Genomic DNA, 19,795 nt, shown 5'->3' with positions numbered 1-19,795 from the left:
TTGCAGGCGGTTCCCGCAGAGCTTTGTATACCATATACTGCTAGGGGTGAATGACGCACGCATTTACAATGAAATAAAACCAGATCTACTCATACCGGTAAATATGTGTGGATCTGCAATAAAAATAATAATAATTAAAAAAGACTTGCAAACCAAATTTTAGAAGGACAGCTTTGTTTAGATGTAAGCTTTTTACTGCAGGAACTCTCTGTTTCTAGGAGTTCCTAGGGTGCCTGGTACAAGGGAGACCTGTTCTTGTTTGTCCCGAGGCACTGCTCTGGTACAACGATAATAGTGTCAACAGTAGGACTTTTCACGTATACTCACCTCACCAACACTTCACTCCGCGAGAACTGCAACCACTGTGGCTATTTTGGTGAAAGTTTGTGCAAACTAGCCACCTGCTCAAACCACTGCTTTAAATCTACCATAATTGTCGTCTCTGAGTGCTGCCCGCCAATGGGAGGATGATATGTAAAGAGTCTGATGTTCTTAAGTGAATTTGCTGGCAAATTAGAGCAGATGTTTTCCACTCGTGTTCCACAGAAGGTAGCAAAAAAAGCAAGGCTGGTCTATAGCGGTCAACCCACGAGTTACCTGAAAGGATCCAAGCCTCTGCTGGAAATCCACCGTTCGAAAGTGTTGAAATCCATTGAGAAATCGCAAAAGCACAGCGCATCAGACAGCGCCGCTGCTAGCAACCCCTGTCAGGGACAAAGATCCAAATCCTCAGAGCTGCTCTGCATTTCCAGCTACGCTGAATCCACGCTCTCAGGCTGCAGGTGTTCTCTCTGAAATAAACTCGGCACAGAACGATAAGATCAAGGTATGAAATCTCACATTGCCTGCCAGAACAGGGCAACCGAAAACCCTGTCTAGACAAGTGAAATTGAAACACACTGCTTGCTGCACAGCTTGCCGAAACGCACGTTAGCCATCCAACCTGCGGTAATGGCTGGTATGTGACCCAAGGCTGAACACATTAAAACTAACACCCCCTCTCATGTCCCTTATACATTATACCGAGGGATATATGTATTCCCGGCTTTGTGTTTGTCCAGACTTCCTCTTCTGGCTCCATGCAGACCAATGGACATCTCAGATACATGTGCTTGGTGGTGTTTCAAGGTGATGTTTGGGGATTGCCGTATGTTTTGTTTTTCTTCCCAGAATCTAATTTTTATGAGCAAATCCAACCAGAATTTTATCGTGAAAGTGGGACATAATCATTCACTCACATAAACACTGAGCAAATGATTCATAATAAATAGCACATCAGTGAAAATGTACGTCTAGCTACTCACAAGGTGCTTATGGGCATGCTATCAGTTTTGAATAATTCAAGAATTTGTGAGGTTTTCTATGAAATACTTCATTTCTCTGCTGGAAGAGAAATGCAGGCTTTGGAAATGAAAATTGAGTAGTTTATTTATTATCGTTGATATTACTACCAAGGAGAAGCTCTTTTAAGTCAGGGCCTGTAGGTACAGGTCAAATTTGAAGGAGGAAAGAGAGAGTCAGAGAGAGACTTGTCCTGCTCTGCAGAAATACCAGTGCAACTGGACCAAAATGGGAGTGGGGTTGGCAGGGAAGCAGACAGAGGTTAATATGTTTCCTCCAGAAGAGAGGTCAGTGGCAGGAGGACAATTCAGATCCACCTACCAGTCCTGTGCCCTGCTCCTGAGCTCTGCCCTTTCATTTGCACTTCTTTGTATCTTGCTCTTTTTTATTATTTGCTGCCATTTCATAGTAGGTTTTGTAAACAGAAGCATCACTTACAGAAAGACGCCGTAGCCTGGAAAACTGGGATATCCTCACCATGCAGTTTAAGACAGATAGACTTCTGGGTAAGCGACAGAGGAATAGATTGAGACTTTTTTTTCCCCTCCTCAAAACTAATTCAGTTGTGATCCATATTATTCAGAATATTCACCTGCTCAGTTATATGCCCATAAAAACAGGAAGGGCCATAAACACAATCATTTGCAAATTCCAGCTGGGACTCCAATCTTAAGAAAAGCCACTTTTCATGCATTTCCAGCATTTGGTCTCTTGCCTGCTGATGCTTAGGTCCATCAGGTGTTCTGCAGAGGTCATTCCTGTGTGCCAAAACAGAAGCACTGTCCTGACGTACCTTCTTAAGCTTGGTAACACCTACTTAAAACCATGTATTAAAACAAAAACAATGTGATATTCTGAAAGCAAAGACGACAGCCATTTGTGAGTAGTGCTCAGTGCCAATAACACAGGTTGCATAGCAGTGGGGGGCTTGGAAAACCCATGAGAAAACACTTGAGATGCCAAAACCTATGCAGGAAAAAAATATTGCCTAAAGGCACCTTGCTTGAGAGTAAATCCATGCAGTGACATTATATGACAAGCTATATGAGGGGAGTAATGGAGCAGCTGTGGCAAGAACCAGATATAAATATTGAGATGCCTCCATAGGGGATGTGCTTACCAGGGGAGAGAGCACTGTCCCCAGAGGGGCTTTGCAGGATTTGTATTACACTTTCAAATGAAAAACAAGAAAAAGGAATAAAATATGCCCTTAGTCCACCTTTGAATTATTCCTAATTTGTTTTACAGAATCTGTTACCGTATTAACAGATGTTTTGGCAAACTCTTTCCCCAGTCAATCAAGAGGAAAGAAAAGAAATCTCCTTTTATTGTCTCTTGCTGAAATTTTCTGTCAGAGGCTGTAAGGGCCTACCACATTCATGCTCTTGTCTGCCCAACATGTCCCTGTACAGAGATGCGAGATACAGTTTTTCCAAGCAGAAAAGCAAGCACCAGGAATTCCCAACTTGTATTCAATATCCGTTTAGACTCTTACACAGCAGCTGTCCCTCTCATCTTTGAATCCTCGATGCACATTAGAGATAATGGAGCTTTCTTCCCTTATTCACAGAGGTGCTGCATGGATTATGGAATTCATTAGTCAACGCTTGCAAATTGCCGCTGTTGACTCAGAGCAAATTCCTGCTATCAGACTCACTAGTCAGCTCATTTTCATAACAATGCTGCATTGTTAAAAAATACTTTAAAACCATTCTTTAGTGAAACTGGGGAATACAACACATTCAAGCAAACATATAAAACATGAAAGAGATGCTGTATCAGTAATGCTAGAAGTCCTGCATTTGAAGTTTGTTTAAATTAATCAGCATGGTGGTGTTAACAGGATTCCGCAAGTCATAAAACTTCGGAAAACAGAATTGTTTCCCAAAAGGAGGGATGGACATTTAAAACCTAACTAGATAAAGATTAAAGAAACCCACCCTACAAGGAGCAGTTCTGTAGTTGCCCCTAAGGGAAGGAAGGGCTTGATTAGGGCACCATTGATCACAAACACATAAAATTAAGATTGCAATTGCAAGCATCTCTTTCTTTTTCCCAAATTTCTCATCACCCACTTCTCCTGACCCTAACATCAATTTTGGAGGACGCCTCACAGGTGGAGTAGTAAGAGGGAAATTAGACTCTGTAATTCTCTGACGTCTCTGACATTCAGATTTCTGCTGTTCTCAGGTTTACTCAGTCTCTCTGGTCTTGTTTTCCCAGCTGATGCACATTACACTACAGGAGTAACTGCATGCCACGCAGACTCTGGTGACAAATATATCTTTGATTCCTCACTGACATAATGCACACTTTTGAGTGCACAATGTAGAAATCATACTTTTTTCTGCCTGTCATCATCAGATGTTCTGATGTAGGGGGATGTAGGATGAAGCTGGTGGCATCAATTGCTAGAAGGAGTCTGCCATCTGTTGATCTGAACAGCACTCCAGTCTGACTTTTACCTGATCTGATATTAGTAGGATGGAGCACTATACAAAGTAGGTAAAATATATCTGAACAGAAGCAGTATTAACAGACTTGCCGTGGTGAAGGAATTTATTTAAGTGGAAAGAGGAAGTCTCATGTCTATAATCTCAGGTCTAAGACTGAATTGGACAAACAGAAACAAAGATGCAACTAAAATAAACAAACGAATAGATAGGAAGGAAATAAGCAGAAGATACAAAGAAGAGGGGAAAGAGCCTGAAATTTCTTTTCTGCTTTGCTGCACCCGATCAGATAGTGCAGCTATTCACCCTTCTAAGTGACAGTAGCCCTACGTGATAAACTTCTTCCCTGTGAGCCTCTACTTTCTTCCAGGGCCACCCACACACCCAGGAATGGAAAAAGCCCTGGAAAAAGAAGAGCTCACAACAAAATTCATCAGGCTGCCGTCTCTTTTTCCTTTAGTGCTTACTGCCATCAAGATGTATGTAAAAAACTGTCATTTGACAGGACATAGTGAAAAGTCACCATTTCCATTAGACTGTCTGCATTATTGTTCCCACCCCCAGCTAATATTTCCTATTTCATCAATAGGTCACATCCTACCAGTAATTCCAAGTTGTGAGTGCTCGTCAGTCCGAAACGCTCTATTAGCTCTTAACATATATAAAACATCACCATAAGACAAATAAGCATTAAAAGTCAAAGGGAAACGGGATATGATGCAGAGCTGTGAACTTGTTGCAGTAAGCTGAAGTTTCCCCAAAACAGAGGAAGAACAACTAAGAAAGAAAAAGGTAGTCCACAGATTAGGGAAGTATGTCTTCACTCATTGAACCAACACGCTGGGGAACTGAAATTAGAAGTGGATGAAATGCTGAAAGACTTGGATTATTTTTTGAAAGACCAGGGGGAGAAAAAAAGCAGAATGGGAAAGAGCATCAAGTATTAGCAGGATTAGTATCCACAGATTCTCTGGTGAAGAGGTGTCATAGAGGATGAAAGCGAAGATAAAATAACATCCTTAATTATTGTTGTTATTATTAAATTCCCATGTTACAATCATTTCAAAACAACATTACACAAAAGGCAGCTGAAACTCTCCCACCTGTCATCGGTCCTTTGCTAACATTACCTTAATATGAGCAGCGCTATAAAGCAGAGTAGAAACTCCCATCTGATGACAGTGCCCATCATCCAGTGCTTATGGCTTTGTTGTGCTAAGCACCTTGTAAGACAGTCCTTGACCTAAGAAGTCTAAGAAAACAAATACAAAGGACAGAGAGAAGCATCAATTTAGCATAATTATCCTTCATCTTATCAATTCCCAGATACAACTGAAGAAATCAGCTGTTTAGGTATGCTTTGGTAATTATACACCTTGTAATTTTTACCTGTCCATCAGCTGAGCATAGCTGAGTTCTTGAAAGTATAATATTCTTGGAGGCTTTACAATCCAAGGGGAAACAGAAAATAAGAGAATGGCAGTGACTTGCTTAGGACAGTCCCCGGCTGACATGCAACAGAGCAAGATGATGACAAATCCAAGAGAATTCTCTGAAAAGCACAGATGGTCAGTGATGGTAGATTTCACCCACATGGACAGACTGTACTATACACCTAGAAGAAACACATGACACATCATAACCAGGGGGGGGGGAAAAAAAAAAAAAAAAAAAGAAAAAAATCATGCATATAGCTTTGATAGTGCCCAAGTGACCACAGAAATCAGAGTTTCTGAGCTACCACAATGCAAAATGGAGGCATTTTCTCTGATAAATAAATTTGGCTTTCAGTATATAAGGCTATTTTTCCATAATATGAAAAAGAACTAAAAAGAGTACATCTTGATTGACCTTTTCTTTGATGCTATGGAAAGCTTTAAGATACAAATGCAGAACAAGACATCGTAGGAAAGAACCACCTATCCAGCACCAGCTCTTGAAGCCTTTAGAAGACCTTAAGAGTATTAGGGATGGCACAGCTGTTAGTGAAAAACAACTTGTGAATTGGTTAACTCCATCAGCAAATTGCACCAATGTAGATATCAACTTACATTTGTTTACCACATCCACACAGGTGATGGGAGGAAAGGGAGGAGCTGCACGAGTTAGTGGATGCAACGTGGGCAGCATGGTGTTGGGCTGGGTTATCATTATCAACAGCAGCAGAATAAAGGCATTCTGTGTGTACCAGGTCTTGTTTGTGAGTACAGACAGCCAGGGTTTGGCCTCTTGTTTGTCCTGCAGTCAAGAGCAAAGAAGATCATTACAGTTCTAAACACTATCCACATTTTAACAGTGAAACAAGAAATAAAGAAAATGTTGGGTGAAGTTAGCAGGACTGGTGCACTGAGTAGAAAGATGCAAGTAGGGATCATGGAGCTGGTTTAACATGTTTAGAGAACTCGTACCGTATAACTTATAACTCAGTGTAAGCATACTGAAGATACAGGTGAATCCCATGGTTCAAGGACATCTGAGGAGATTAAAGTTAGCTTAGCAATAGTTTTTAATGAGAAAAACCTGCATGTGGGCCAGGAAAGACAGACATTTAGCCAGTTTACTTCATCCAGCTGTTTCAGTTAACTTATATCTGTGGGTAAAATGCCTCCTTAAATGGGTGTGGGGGTAAGCAAGTACCAGCCGCTAATGAACTATTTCCTAGTGCCCCATACTCTGAGGACAATGGGCATTCAAGGAAAAGTCCATTTAATACATCAGAAGCTGTGTAGCTGGGTTCCGGGAATAATTCTTCCCATGATTGTACACAGGGAATTCAGTTTGTTTTCATATCTTTTAGAAAGAAAAAAGGAAGATGGGGCTGCCCAGAGCAATCAAAGGAGGGAGTTAAGGGATGCAAGTTCCAGGAATCATTCCTTGCCTGGGAACAGAGGATGATTTCAGGAAAGATTGCTATGCTGTTTTCACACTGATTTTGATTATGAAAGTGTATGGATTCACGCTTGCTATGCAGTAGTTGCCATTTCCTAGGATAAGCCAATTAGTCCAAAAGAGTGAATAAAGAGATATTATCACCTTTAATATCTGGTGCCGCTACTGCCACCGCTTTTCCGAAATACTCTCCTGTGGGCATTAAAGTGATGTTTTCATTTATCCACCAGTAAAAATGCAGCCTTAACCCATCTGCCTGTCCCTCTGTGTATACATCTGGGTAATTTAATAAATGCTTCTGGGTGTTGATTTACGTCATTGTATCTCTATATAAGCATGCCTCTGTGAGTGTGCTGTTGGTTGTCTGTGAGCATTCATTGTTCGCGTTTTGTGTGCGTGTGTCTGTGTGTCTGAATGTGGTTTTGTTTAAAATTTTTCTCTAGAAAAACCAAGGAGTCAGACATTTCATGAAGTTGTTTGTTAGTTAAAACCAAGGAAAGGAAGGAGGAGACAGTATGGGATAATTTACAGAGAAAAAGGGGTAGATTTGGCTACAGTTAATCATCTGCCTCAGTGTTCACTGGAGAAGATGGGGGAGTTCATTCCAAACATTAAGATGTCTCAGGGGAGGATCGTATAGATCATGCTGGAAGAGAGATGGAAACAGTAAATTATCTAAAGGCTGACAAAGCGATGGAACCAGATGTCATCCCAAAGCAACGATAAAAACAGGGAGAGAGAACCTTCCCAAGGCATGCCCAGGATTCCCTCGGAAACTGTAAGCAGAGAAACTGTAGGTAGAGACAGGGAAAATTATTCCTAACCCCTATGAGTGAGGTAGATCTTGGGATACTGGATTAATTTTGAACCCGTAACCTGGTTCCAGCTGTAATTCCGGCTCACGGGGAAAGGTATTATTCTGAGTCAGAATGCAGAACAAAAGAACATTAAAAACTAAATAAGTGTGAAGTTTCCCAACATGCCAGTATCCCTTGAAAAATAAGCCTTATAATGGCCCCGGAACACTTTCATAACACGAGTCTCCTCAAACCAACAGCAAAAGGGTTCGGACGGATTTTCCAGCTCCGGTGCCCAGATCACTTTGCACACACAGCTTGTTTTCCTGCACTTGAACAATCGTGGGCCTGACTCACCACCCCTTCGCTGCACTATTCGGCCAGTTCAACTGCAGTGTAAACAACTGAACCCAGTGGCACCTCACCAGGGTAAACACGGGGAAGCAGCAGCGGCCCTGTATACAAGACAGTGACATCCTCCGTGTCTAACAAGAGCAAGGTAATTCCTATTGCGGAAGCTGGTACACATCCTAAGACCACAGATACAGTCACTGGATGTGTCTTGATATACCAGAATCAGAAATTTCCAGCATTGGTGGCCAGGTGTTCAAAGGACAGCAAATCTGCTCACACCAAGCTTGTATTGGCCTTTGTTAGCCAGACACTGTGAACACAGAAATGTTTGTACGGGGAAGTGCTGGGTATGTTACCTACGTCCTCCACGACGTTTTGGCTGCGATCCAGTATAGTTCCTGAGAAATACCTGGGACGTTTCCTATATATCCTCTGTTTGCAGAGGGACTCCTACGCAGCACGACTCTTCCCAATAGTGCTATTAGACACGAATAGCATCAGCTCTGATTGTTGCGTGCATTTCCTAGAAGAGGTAAAGCAAATTGAGGAAATTAGGATTTATATCCCCAAGTACGATCCTTCAAATGAAAACTACCTAATGAAAGTATTTTCTGCAACAAAATAGTATCTTTGTTCTTGCAGAGAAAAGCATGACTCAGATTTTGAGACAGTTGGACAGTTACAAACTAGCTTCCCTATAGAAATTCCCACTAAATTCATACGCCTTTGATGATCCTGTTCACGCTTGTTCTTTTCAGGAAGTTTTCCACATGTTCCCAGATACGTTTCCCCTAATTAACATCCTCCATAAAGTCATTTCTTTCCACAGCACACTATCAGCAGCCCCTACATTTTTCTCCAGCCTGCTGCCTGTCCGGGGCGCAGGTGGTGACCCCTCTGCAGGGACCACCAGCGGGGCCAGAAGCACCGGCAGCCCCAGCCGTGGGCCCCATCTGCCCGTAAAACCCACCCGGCCCTTCCCCAGCATTTTGCTTCGTGCATTACGAGGCGATGTGCCAGCCAGGGCTATTGTTTTTAACAGGAAGCAAGTTTGGCCGCCTCTGTAATTTAGATTGTGGGCAATAAGCAGGGGTGTGGTGTGCAAAGCAAACAAGGCAGGATTAACAGCCCTTTTCACTTCTGGACAAGGAATCTGTACGGCGGCCGCCCGCAGGATCCCATCCCATATTGGCTATAGCTTCTCCTCGTGACCACAGCCAAGAGTGAAAAACCAGAGTGTCCTCCAGGTTTTCAACTGGAGAGCAAAGATAAAAGTCCAGGCCCCACGTTCTGACAGACCTTTACGAGCCACACATCTTGAAATGAGATTACAAGAGAAAATTAAGAACAGTCTTCTCCTTTCAATAGGTCGTTAAAAACGATAACCAGGCTTTACTGTAAATTCATTTATTTACCCTCAGCGTGCCAATTCCCAAGCTGATATCTCCTCTGTGTACCAGGGATATATATAGACCTAAATGTGGCAAGAAGACAGAAAGATTTTATTTATTTTGCGTAAGGACAGCAATGGGGGAAATTCTTTTTTCCAGGAAGAACTCACATCACAGAGCTTGATAAAGAAATACTATGAGGTAAATAAAATCCAAAATATATTTAGCTCATAGGAGGTGACAAATACTAGTCAGGTTGACTATTGCTTTGCTGGAAGTCAGTCAGAAACCGCTGTCAAATAGAGCACAAACATAGAGAAAATAGAAGAGAGAGCGTGTATTCAAGGTGGGTCTTGCATTTGCTAAAGTGAGCAACATTTTGCTGTTTATTGCCAGCATTTTTTTTTAAACTAGTTGTGAATGCAAGGAAAGGCACCTAACGCCAAATCCTGGCCGGCATTCTGCTGAAATCACCTAAACCGTCTGGTTTGGATCTCCAGAACAGCCCAAAAAACCCTTGCACTAGGCATAGGGCGTTAGTGGCAAACACAAAACCTGCGCCCCTCGCCCTGCCGGATCACCACCTCCGTGGCGCCGCACGCATCCTCTGTACCTTACCACCGCCAAGCGCGGACGTCATTCCCCACCGCAGCAGCTATGGAAAGGGCAGGTTGGATGAAGCATGGGCAAACAGAGGAAACTTGGAGGTAAGTTTCCTTGCAAAAACCCAAGCCTATGACAAAATTGGCCTAGACGTCAGCGTGGCAGCGTGTATTAGCCGGGAGTAAACTCAAAGGAAGGATGAGGCAGCCACAAGCATTCAGATCCCTGGATCCAGACATTCCTTTAATCCGTAAGACTTCACATGCAGGGCTGAGCGTTGTGGGGATGCCCTAGATCTATCCAGTGATCAAACACACTTTAATTTGCTCATAAGACAGAGGTGCCTCCTCTCACCAAGCGCTGCCTACCCTCTTCACAGCTCCCTTCTGGGTCAGCCCTCCCCACGGGGCGAGTGGGTGCTGCAGAAGGATCATCATTCTTTCCTGGCACAGCAGGAATCCACCCAGCCTGACTGCAGAGAGATAGCTGGCTGTTTGGGAAGGAGCAACCGTGTGAGGGGAGATTTTCTAACCTGTTCTTGCCTTGTTCCGTGTAAGGAAGCCACGAAATCTCTCTCACTGAGGCAGCTGGTAAAATCGCCTCCTTTGTTCAGCAGCAGAGCAGAAAGGACATCTAACCAGCACAACTGGAATTAACTTCGAGAGTTACTAAAATTTGCAAGCACTTGCAGTCATTTATGTGCACTCTATCAAATGAACATATAATTATCAAATGATTCCCCCACCTCTTCTTGGTTGTTGGGGTTATTAAGTGAAAGGAAAGGAAAGGATTTATCTCTCACCTGAGATAAAAGAGCCCGCAGAGAGCAGTCTGCGTTACATTAGACTTTGCCATGCTAACAGTTGCTGTCTGCAGTCGGAGTTCCTTCTCTAAGCACTTGAGCACTGTAAAACGCTTGAGGGGACACCGCCTTTGCCTAGAGATAGATTTTGGGTGAGATTTTGGGAGAAAGGTTTGCATACAAGTAGCATGTGATCACCACTGGAATGCCGGTTTCCTGCTAGACACACACTTAGATTTTGTGACCCTGTGTTCTTTTACAAAAGAAAAGTGACCTGCAAAACCCCAGTGTTTCATATCTCAAAGCGGTGGGGCAATACAACCTACATAACAATAATGAGTCATTGGGAAACAGAAGGATCAAGCTCCAGGGATCTCCTCCTCAGCACAGACCTGCAAATACACTGGAATCATTTGCATTCCACAGCTTGCCTTGCAGAATCCACAGATAAAAATCAGGCTTGGCATGGCTAGGATAACTGAGCAATATTTAGCAGCAGAACAATGAACCAGCTGGGAAAGCACATACTTATCCAAATGCAAGTGGGCAAGTCACTTTGGGCAAGATGGTTACTTAGGGATTGCCCGCGCAGGGAGGTTGGTACAGAGTAAATTAAGGTTTGAATGCACGGTATGTAAATCCACTCCAGACAAAGGTGGTGTAAACAGTCCAGTTGTTCTCAGAGTAGTGGATGAGGATTGCCTGTGGCTTTTCTGGCTGTGTGAGAGTGGAGGTCCCCAACAGCTGGGGAGCTGGCACAGCAGCTTCCTACCTCTGCCCACGGCCTGACACTGTGGCTTTAGCAGTGACTGTAGACGTTGCCTGTCCCCTCACCCCTTGCAGAAGCTACTGCCTCCGTAACAGGAACTGGAGAAGCAAACCTTCCTCAATTCTTCAAGCCCTCCAGCCTTTCTTTGCTGGCATGATTGCATGAAGCAACATGAAAGCTACACCAAATTTGGGATGAAAAAGCAAGACAAAAGTAGCCCGCACAGACTCTCAGTGTAAGCCACCAGGCTGGGAACTGGCACAAATGAAGCGTGGATTCAGGTCCTATTATTTTAACACAACCAACCACTCTCTATTCCCTAAAGTCAGGGGTCTGGGTGACGCTGCAGGCTCCTTCTCCAGCGTGGCAGCACAAACAGGGGTGAGCTTAGTGGAAGCAAAGAGAGGGGCAGTCCCAGGGGGTGCTCACTGATGGGGATTTGTAGGTACAGCTTTGCTGAGCCCTTTTAAGGGAGAAAAAAAAAAAAAAAAAACAAAAGAAAGGAAGAAAAGACTAGAATAGGGCCCGGGAGGAGTGACAGAAAGGGAGCGGACCCCAGTCAGATACATAGAAAGATAAAGGCTCTGATGAGACTTCCCTGTCCCTGCACCCACCAGACACATGACCTGGCACACTAATACTGAAAGAGCGTCAGAGGAAGTGGGATTTGGCACCATGTGCAAGCAGCGGGGAGCCGGATGCGCTCGGTCCATAGTACATGACCAAGGCCATATGTGTTTGCAACACCGCAGCGTCCCCAGGAACCTCTGGCCCTGGCTGAGTCAGCTCCGGTGTGCAGGCTGGGGTTTGGCCAGCACCACCTGCCAACACCCAAAAGGCCGCGTGGGGCTACCCTGCACTGCCCACCCAGGCAGCTCTCCACCCCCTCTTTGGGAGCGAGGCCATCTCTGCCTGCGACAGCGGCCACATAGGGAGTTCTTCCCACTGAGCGGCTGCTGTGGGTTTCCCTGTGGCCTGGGTGAGGGTGGCTTCTTTCTGGACGATGAGCCGCTATGATGCTGATGTGGCAGAACAACCCTGCTGCCACGCGGGAGGGCTGGATGCTGCAGCAGGAGGGCTTTCAGAGTGTGAGCTGGAGCCCAGGAAGTTTTGGGAGCCACCAGTGCTCCTAAATACTCTACCCATTGGGCACGCTCCAGGTTTGGTGCGTGCCTCGGGAGGACCCCTGGTAGGACATGGCACTCAGCCCCAGGACATCCATCAACAAAAATGGCATTCAGGCATGACCTATCTCGCATGGTGAGAGTAAGTTTACATACGATTTGCATAATACTTTGGGTGAGAAGTCTCAGAGGAGGTTATGGTGTCATTTGTCACCGACTAGCCTTGTGAAAGCAAACTGAAATGTGTGAAATCTACTGAAGAGGCTTGTTTAAATTTCTAAGGGAAGAGACTCAGCCTTTCTCTAGCCGTTGGAAGCACAGGGGTATTCACCCGAGGCTCATCTCCCTGGAGAATATTGCACAATGTTTCTGCTGAGCAGTAGAAGAGGATTAAGATGACCAGAAAAGCAAAGAGAGCGAGCAGGGAAGGCTAAAGGTGCTGGAACAGTTTCATCTTGTTCATACTTCCTCCTTCCAGCAGCATCGCTGTGCACTGAAGCATTAAAGGCGAGATCTCTTTGCATCTTGCTGGGCCCTATGGCAAAAGGAGATACCCATCTGCCCCTACAGCTACGGGAGAGTTTCAGAGCAGGAGTAGTGCAAAAAGTTAGGCTTATCTCACTGAAGAAGTCAGCCGACAGCAGGCTCTTCTGTGTGCCAGAAGCTCTAAACAAAGTCCTTCCAATCGTGACGGTAGCTGTATGGGCAGCCTCTCCTCCCTTCCCCTAGTCTACGCCCTGTCGCGGTGGCTCTGCTCCCCCAATAACACCTGGAGCTAAGTGCTTGAACAGCCCCTGTAAAGGAGGGGCGAGAGACTCTCGGTCACCCCGGATTAGCACTGTAGACCAGTCTGTTCTGTTTTCTCCTGTCTAAAAACGGGGAACAAGACAGAAGCATCTCCTCCAAGGTATGAGACGACTTTGAAGTCAAGAGATCAGAGGATGATCTTGTACGACTTTCTGGCACCTTCAAAGATCTGTCCCTCCCTAGCCTGCCAGTCACACGGATGGTGCAAAGAAGGGCAAGGACCAGAACTGGAGCCACCAGGGACCGATTCTCCGTCCTCGTTGCTGGACCATTTGTCTTCATCTCTGCGGAGTTTCTCGTAATAGTTCACCAGCATTACTGCTCCTAACTGCTGCCTGCAGTTCACTCGCTGATAACCGGCAAGCAGGTTACTTGAAGTTGGCCAAAGCAAGAACAACAATTAACTGAGGGAAGCAGGTAACATTTTAGATGCTTTTCTGGCTCCAAACAATATATTGTCCAAACAGAACTACTACCTTTGTGACATTTTTTTGGCACAGAGAAAATTTAAACTACCATAATTTCAAGTTTCTAAGAGCTTTTTAGTTATAGGAAAAAATAAATGGTTAAGGTTTGAGGCCCACAGTATAAATAGAAACGGATCATATTTATGAGATTAGGATTTAATATTTTTAGGTAATACTTGTGAATTTGGTGACATTCACGATTTACTAGGACTGCAGTACAGAAACGCTAAATCTGCTCTGTGCTTTGGACGAATCACTTAATCATTCTGATTCATGGCATCCAGCGCTAATGAGAAGAGTCTCTTACGCTAAACTTATCACACATGCAAACTTTGTTTTGCCAATCAGGACTGTGCCAGGAAAGTGCAAATACCAAAAGACTATAGGCAATGGTAGCGGGTGTAGCAATAAGGATGATCTTGATAATTATGTACCTTCAAGAGAGAGGAGAAACTTGTTTTGACTTGCAAATGGAATAAACCTGTCATAGCTGTGATAGGAGTCACCCAGGCTGGCAAGAACTAGGGTTTTTTCAGGTCTCTTTAATAAACTGGTACAGTGGGGGAGTGGTGGAAGAATCTGTGAGAAGCTCTGCTGAGAACAGACTCCCTTGGTCCTCCACATCTTCCGATTTCCCTACCTGTTCTGCTTTCGACCATGTGTCATTGCTAGGTCCAAGCGACACTTCCCTGTCTCGCAGCGTGCCACGTTCACAGGGGCCTCGCAAAGTCAGAGCAAAGACTTTGCAAATACAAAACCTAAGCAGAGCTCTAAATATTTGTTGGATTGGGGCCTTACTTCGCCATCTTAATGCTGCTTATAACTCAAGGTCAACCCCAAGAGCAACGCTGACATCGCATGTTGGAAACAGGGTGTTGATTCAGCCCAAGAAATCTTGTGGAAGATTCCTTCCTCCAGATCTCTCTGAAAAAAGCACAGGGGTATAGATGCCTGTGGCTGTGACGATGGCTGTTTCCTCTATTACACTACGTTATTCTAGTGTTCTCCGACTCAGATAACTGTCTTTTCCAAATGTTAAGTGCAATCATAAAGAAAGAGAGGACATTTCTCTATTTATTTAACCATAAATCCGAAGTACATCCACAGAACTGAACGTCCCAGAGAAATCCTGTAGGAAGATGTTCTCTCACCACACTGCCAATGACAGTGGAAGAGTGGAAACAGAGAAGACGTCTCATTCAAATTCGCTTCTACAGATATGAAAAAATTTGGAATAATATTATACCTTCCTTTTCAAACTGAAGGATAGAGTAGGCAACAGCTACGCTACTCCTACATTATTCTTGGCATCTATTTAGGCAAGAAAAAGTTCATCTTTAGGACCTTTATAACAAGGCGTTGGTACAATGAAGAGCAAATCCAAGGAGCATCTTGGATCGCAGAGCAGGGTCTGAAGGTGGTGTCATTTTAATTACATCAGCTCTAAGGAACAGGTTAGGTTAAGGAAAAAAAGAAGCCCAGAAAGCTGGAGTGGGCAGTTAATAGCAGGTAGCAGGAAATTATTAGATTTTGGTTTATGTCAATCCCCAGACTAATATCTGGAGGATATAAAATGCCATTCAGCATGGAGGAAAAAGTTGGGAAACACTGTGAACATTGAGCTGAGTTGTGGTGCTCTTGGTTCTGACGCTGACACTGCATCTCTGAATGGAGACAAATGGAACATGCCCGCGTTTGAAGCCACTTTTCCAACTTAGGAAAATATTACGATGGCACAATGTTATTCCCCTACCAAGTAGTGAGCCCAGCACATTTCTCTGAGCAGAGACTGTTTAACCTTAGCCACTGCCCCACACCTGAAGGGTTTGTGTCAGAATGTTCTTCCTCAGCCCTTTCCTTCTCATTTCTTAACGTGTGGGTTACACAATCATTCAGCTGCAAACCAGTTTTGTTTTCGTTTTAGCTTGCACAACCTTCCTGTTCCCTTTAAACAAGTACAAGGTAGTGGGGGGTTTTCTTTTCCAACCTTCACTGAAATATTCGTAATAAGATGGAAAATTCCAGGCAGCAGTTACAAAAACGAGAAGGCTAGATTACCGTACATCAAAGGGAAGCAGCATTTGCTAACTCCTTCGTTTTACATGCGTGTGATTCACAAACCGCTTTATGAAAATGGAAAAATGATTGAGGAATCGCTCAGGTCCTGACGAAAAATAAACTAAGAGTAACAACCTAATTTCCATGAAAATGGGCTGGTCTCCAAAGCATCTGCCAAGACCAGACAACGTGGTGCTTGCAGCTTTCCTTTGTTTGCTCTTCAAAGCAGGTAGAGCCAGGAACGTTCCCGTGCCTCATGGCAAGCTCTAAGATGTGGTACGTGACTTTCAGAGGAGGGAATTTCACATTTCTCCCTGAATATTTCACACTACGACAGTACGGAGAACAGCACAGACGCAGCTGAAATGAGAAGGAGATGAATTGAAAGGCTGAAAATGGATTCTTCAGCATTACTCTGTAGTATGGGGAACTGAGAGGGCAATTAAAACCAACATGAAAGAAGATTTAATTGCAAATCAGCGAAACTTGTTGAAGCACAGATAGCAAGAAGCCGAGAACCATCCCACCTGATGTCCAAGCCCTTCGCAGAGGAGGGCATTGCCCTCAGCTCCCCGGGCAGCCGATGGGAGCAGATAGGCCCTTCCCAAGGAGACATTCAGATCCCCGGCCGAGCGCCCGGGGGAGCGTCTCCCTCTCCCCAGCCGGGGGTGAGTCACCCTCCGACACAGGCATATCAGGAAGAAATCTAGGACAAACCCACTCAGCCGCTCCGTCGGGAGGAGCGGCACAGCCCAGCCCTCCCCATCCCGGCGAGGCCACCCCGTCCGGCGGTGAAAGAAAAACCCGAGGTGAACCGTAAGCGGGCGCTGACGGCAGGCCACGGGTCATGCCTAACCCCCTGCCCGGCCCCCTCACCGCGCGGAGACTGCAGCACCGTGCAATTATTTCAGCCTACGGGCTACAGCTTTTAAATCTGAGAGTGCAAAAAAGAGCGCGAGCAGGAGCACTGAGGACTCAGCCACCCTTAGGGAAGGGGGCACTGGGGAAGGGCAGGAGGGAGCCTGGAGACAGGGGGAGGAGGGAGGTCTTGCCGCTGATGCGGACGTCCGCGGGAGGACGGGCAAGACTGGTTTTGAGGAGGTGGGCAGCCGCGCTGCTTGCACGTGGGAAGGGTGCGAGGCACCGTGGTCACACCCTCAGCTGTCTCTTTGGTCAGGCAGCTTTTAGCATTTCAAAGCGTTTCTTTTCTTTGTGACTCCTACCACTGACTAAAACAGGCAAGCGGCTATTTACGGGATCAGCAAAACCCCTCCTGCCCAGGTGCCCTGAAAGGCATCGTTACTGTCTGTCCTGCAAGCAAATTGCAGCGTGTCTCATCCAAAGGGGCAGGATTTCCTCGTCCCGGGGCAGGATTAAGGAACGGGAGAGCAGAGCAGGCTGTGGAAAATGTCAGGGCCCCGCTGCCGGGAAGGCGAAGCCTGCGCTCGTGTCCCAAGCCGAGGGCGGGTGTCCCTGGGCGCAGGTGGGGAGGGAGCCGAGAGCAGCCGCCTGCGCCCAGCGGCCGCTCTCCCGGGGCGGCGAGTTCAAACGGGCACCGCAGCGGGCGAGGGGACGAACCCAGCCCCGATCCGAGCAAAGCACCCAAGCCAAAAAGCAGCCCGCAATCGCAGGCACCTGATGTGCTGCTTGATCCAGAGGCAGCAGGGTCGGGTAGAGGACTGCGAGGGGAATCTGCTTTCCTCTTCAAGACAGAAAACAGCAAAGTTGCCCTGAAAAATTAAAAGCTTCTGGGCAGGCTCTTAGTATATTTAAAAAAGCAAAACAGACTCGTTTCAAAGCGCTCTTTCCAAAGGTCTTTCCTGAACGTACATCACATGCAATGGAAAAACACTGCATGCCTGACATTTAATATTTTTCACCTGTGACCCAGGATTGATGTCTATTTAACTCCCTGATTTAATCCGACGACATGTCTCAGCAAGAAAAAAAAACCTTTCAGAGTTTGGAAAGGAGTTGGACAAAACTAAAGTCACGCTCAACACTTCCCCTTCCCTGGAGAGATAGGAGTGCTGCTTGCCCTTTCCTGACGATAAGCATATCCTGGTGGTTAAAAATACATTTTGCTCTTACCGTAAATTCTCCATTAGCCAACTCCTTCAGCCCAGCCCATGGTGTTGGGGTTCACGATTCCTTAGAGGCCACACGTGACAGAGCTTGGCCCGCGCGCGTCCAAATACGCTGGAGAAAAAGCAAAAATAATAGGTCTGATCCTGCTGCCGTCGGCTTCACCGGGAGCAGCGGTCAGAATCTGTGGGGTGGCACCAGCATTCCTCTCAAACGACTTGCACCTTTCCCAGGCCCCTGGGGACTCTGCATTAATTTTTGCCTCTGGCTTTACAGCAGCTTCTGGAGAAAAAGTAAAGGGTTGTATTGAATTCTGGACAGCAATTAATTCTTTGGTTAATTTTACTGTTTCCAGTGATCATTGCACCAAAGGGCTGACTTAGCAACACAGAGCTTAGCGAAAAGCGGGGCTCACTGCTTGATTTGAGATTCTGGAGGCCAGGAGCCAGTTACCTGCTCTGCAAAGTTTCTTGTCCTTCCCACATCACCTCCTTTCTCTTCTTCACCTGGAAAACTCAGCCTGGTGAAAGCCTGCGCCGAGACCCGGGCTCTGCAAAGGACACAGATGCCACCTCTTCCCAAGGAGGCACCGGCCCTGGGAAGAGCCTGGCTCAGCAAAGCCAGGGCTGCTCACGCACCCAGACACCTCCACAGCAGCTCCGACCTGCAGGGAGCCTTCGCCAACTGCATCGCCTCTCCTGGCACATTCCTGCCAGGAAAGAGCTGGTGGAACGCTCTTCTCTCAGGCTGGGGGAGAAGCTCGTGGACAACCGCGATTCCCTGTGGCGCAGACATCAGGAGAGTCACAAGTCCTGCTGCGTAAACCCAGTACGTAGCCGCCTTGGCAAGTACCTTGCAATTGAGGAGGCACAGGGAGGCCTTGCTCCCAGGTGTTGAGAGCCTTGGCTGAAAATCCTGTTTGAGGAACCGTTTCTGGATCTCTTCTGCAATATTTTAGAAAAAAAATTGAGGAGGTAAAAAGAGGAAGAAATGGAAACTTGAAGTTGTATCTCCTCTGTGCATAAAAGGTAAAGGAAACCAGGCAGCAGCCCTCTTCCCGTTCTGTGAGGATTCCAGGCTGTGTAATAAAGATAAATCCAAGTTCGCCCTCCTGTCTTTGTTTCCAAGACTCAGTAAGACAGGGGAGATAGGGCAGAGCCCATCTACGCAGCCATAACCACGGGAACACCAGCAACAAGGGTAAATCACACGAGATTCCCTATCGTCAGCCCGTGTTTACGCTGGGGGCCTCAGGCTCTCTGCACCAAAGCGGCTGGCGGTTCAGGACCTGCGCTTCACTGGGAATGGCTGCTGAACTAAGCAAGGAAAGGAGTTCATTGAGCAAATATCCACCTTTCTGCCCTAACACCCACCGTCTCTTTAGAACAGTGTTTATAGCACCCAGTTTTCCACTCTGTTTTGCAGCTGTGGCGCTGCCTCCCCCCTTGCCCAAGCGAGCCCAAACCTCGGCTCTTCCTTGACTCCCACCTCACATTTGGCCTTGCCTGAATGACCTTTTATTTAAAAAAAGGTAGATGGAGCTCTGGGTGAAATCAAGTATTTTCCCAAAGTTGAAAAGGTACAGGACTACTGCAGCGGCCGAGTTTACTGCTATCGTCGCGCTCCCGCCTATAATCGCGGAGGGCGGTCTCCCTCCCATTAACAGCCAAAAGCCCTGGGCTGGCTCTCGTCCCAGCGGAGGCAGCGCTAGCAGAAGCAAGGGCCCGCACATCGGCAGAGGGAGAAGCGCAGCACGAGGGAAGCATATTGCTTAACTTGAGTTGCAGCTGCTTGGCATCTTAAAAAAGTCCAGATCTCTGAACTTGAAGAGGTTACGTATGCACGCCATGGCGCA

General features: G+C 46.1%; 1 protein-coding gene and 1 long non-coding RNA gene across 4 annotated transcripts in view; both read right to left on the bottom strand.

Moving 5' to 3' along the window:
• Positions 1 to 1,914: 1,914 nt before the first annotated feature.
• LOC142087030 (uncharacterized) lies at positions 1,915 to 8,352 on the bottom strand. 3 transcript variants are annotated; one of them, XR_012675303.1, is made up of 4 exons: positions 8,195 to 8,352; positions 5,184 to 6,032; positions 4,925 to 5,046; positions 1,915 to 2,099 (listed from the first exon to the last, which is right to left on the bottom strand). It is a non-coding gene; the product is annotated as an uncharacterized LOC142087030 (long non-coding RNA). The 3 variants fall into 3 exon arrangements; XR_012675302.1 differs by lacking the exon at positions 1,915 to 2,099 and having other exon boundaries at positions 4,830 to 5,046; positions 8,191 to 8,352; XR_012675300.1 differs by lacking the exon at positions 1,915 to 2,099 and having other exon boundaries at positions 4,830 to 5,046.
• A 9,461-nt stretch (positions 8,353 to 17,813) lies between these two features.
• GAN (gigaxonin) overlaps positions 17,814 to 19,795 on the bottom strand; it is a 45,842-nt gene continuing 43,860 nt past the window's right edge. The window contains exon 10 of the mRNA XM_075161482.1: positions 17,814 to 18,054. Within this exon, the coding sequence (XP_075017583.1) occupies positions 17,973 to 18,054 (82 nt within the window). The 3' untranslated portion in view covers positions 17,814 to 17,972. The remainder of the gene's footprint in view (positions 18,055 to 19,795) is intronic.

Source organism: Calonectris borealis, chromosome 12, assembly GCF_964195595.1.
Source record: "Calonectris borealis chromosome 12, bCalBor7.hap1.2, whole genome shotgun sequence".
Classification (NCBI taxonomy): domain Eukaryota; kingdom Metazoa; phylum Chordata; class Aves; order Procellariiformes; family Procellariidae; genus Calonectris; species Calonectris borealis.
This window is presented reverse-complemented; position numbering and strand designations above follow the sequence as displayed.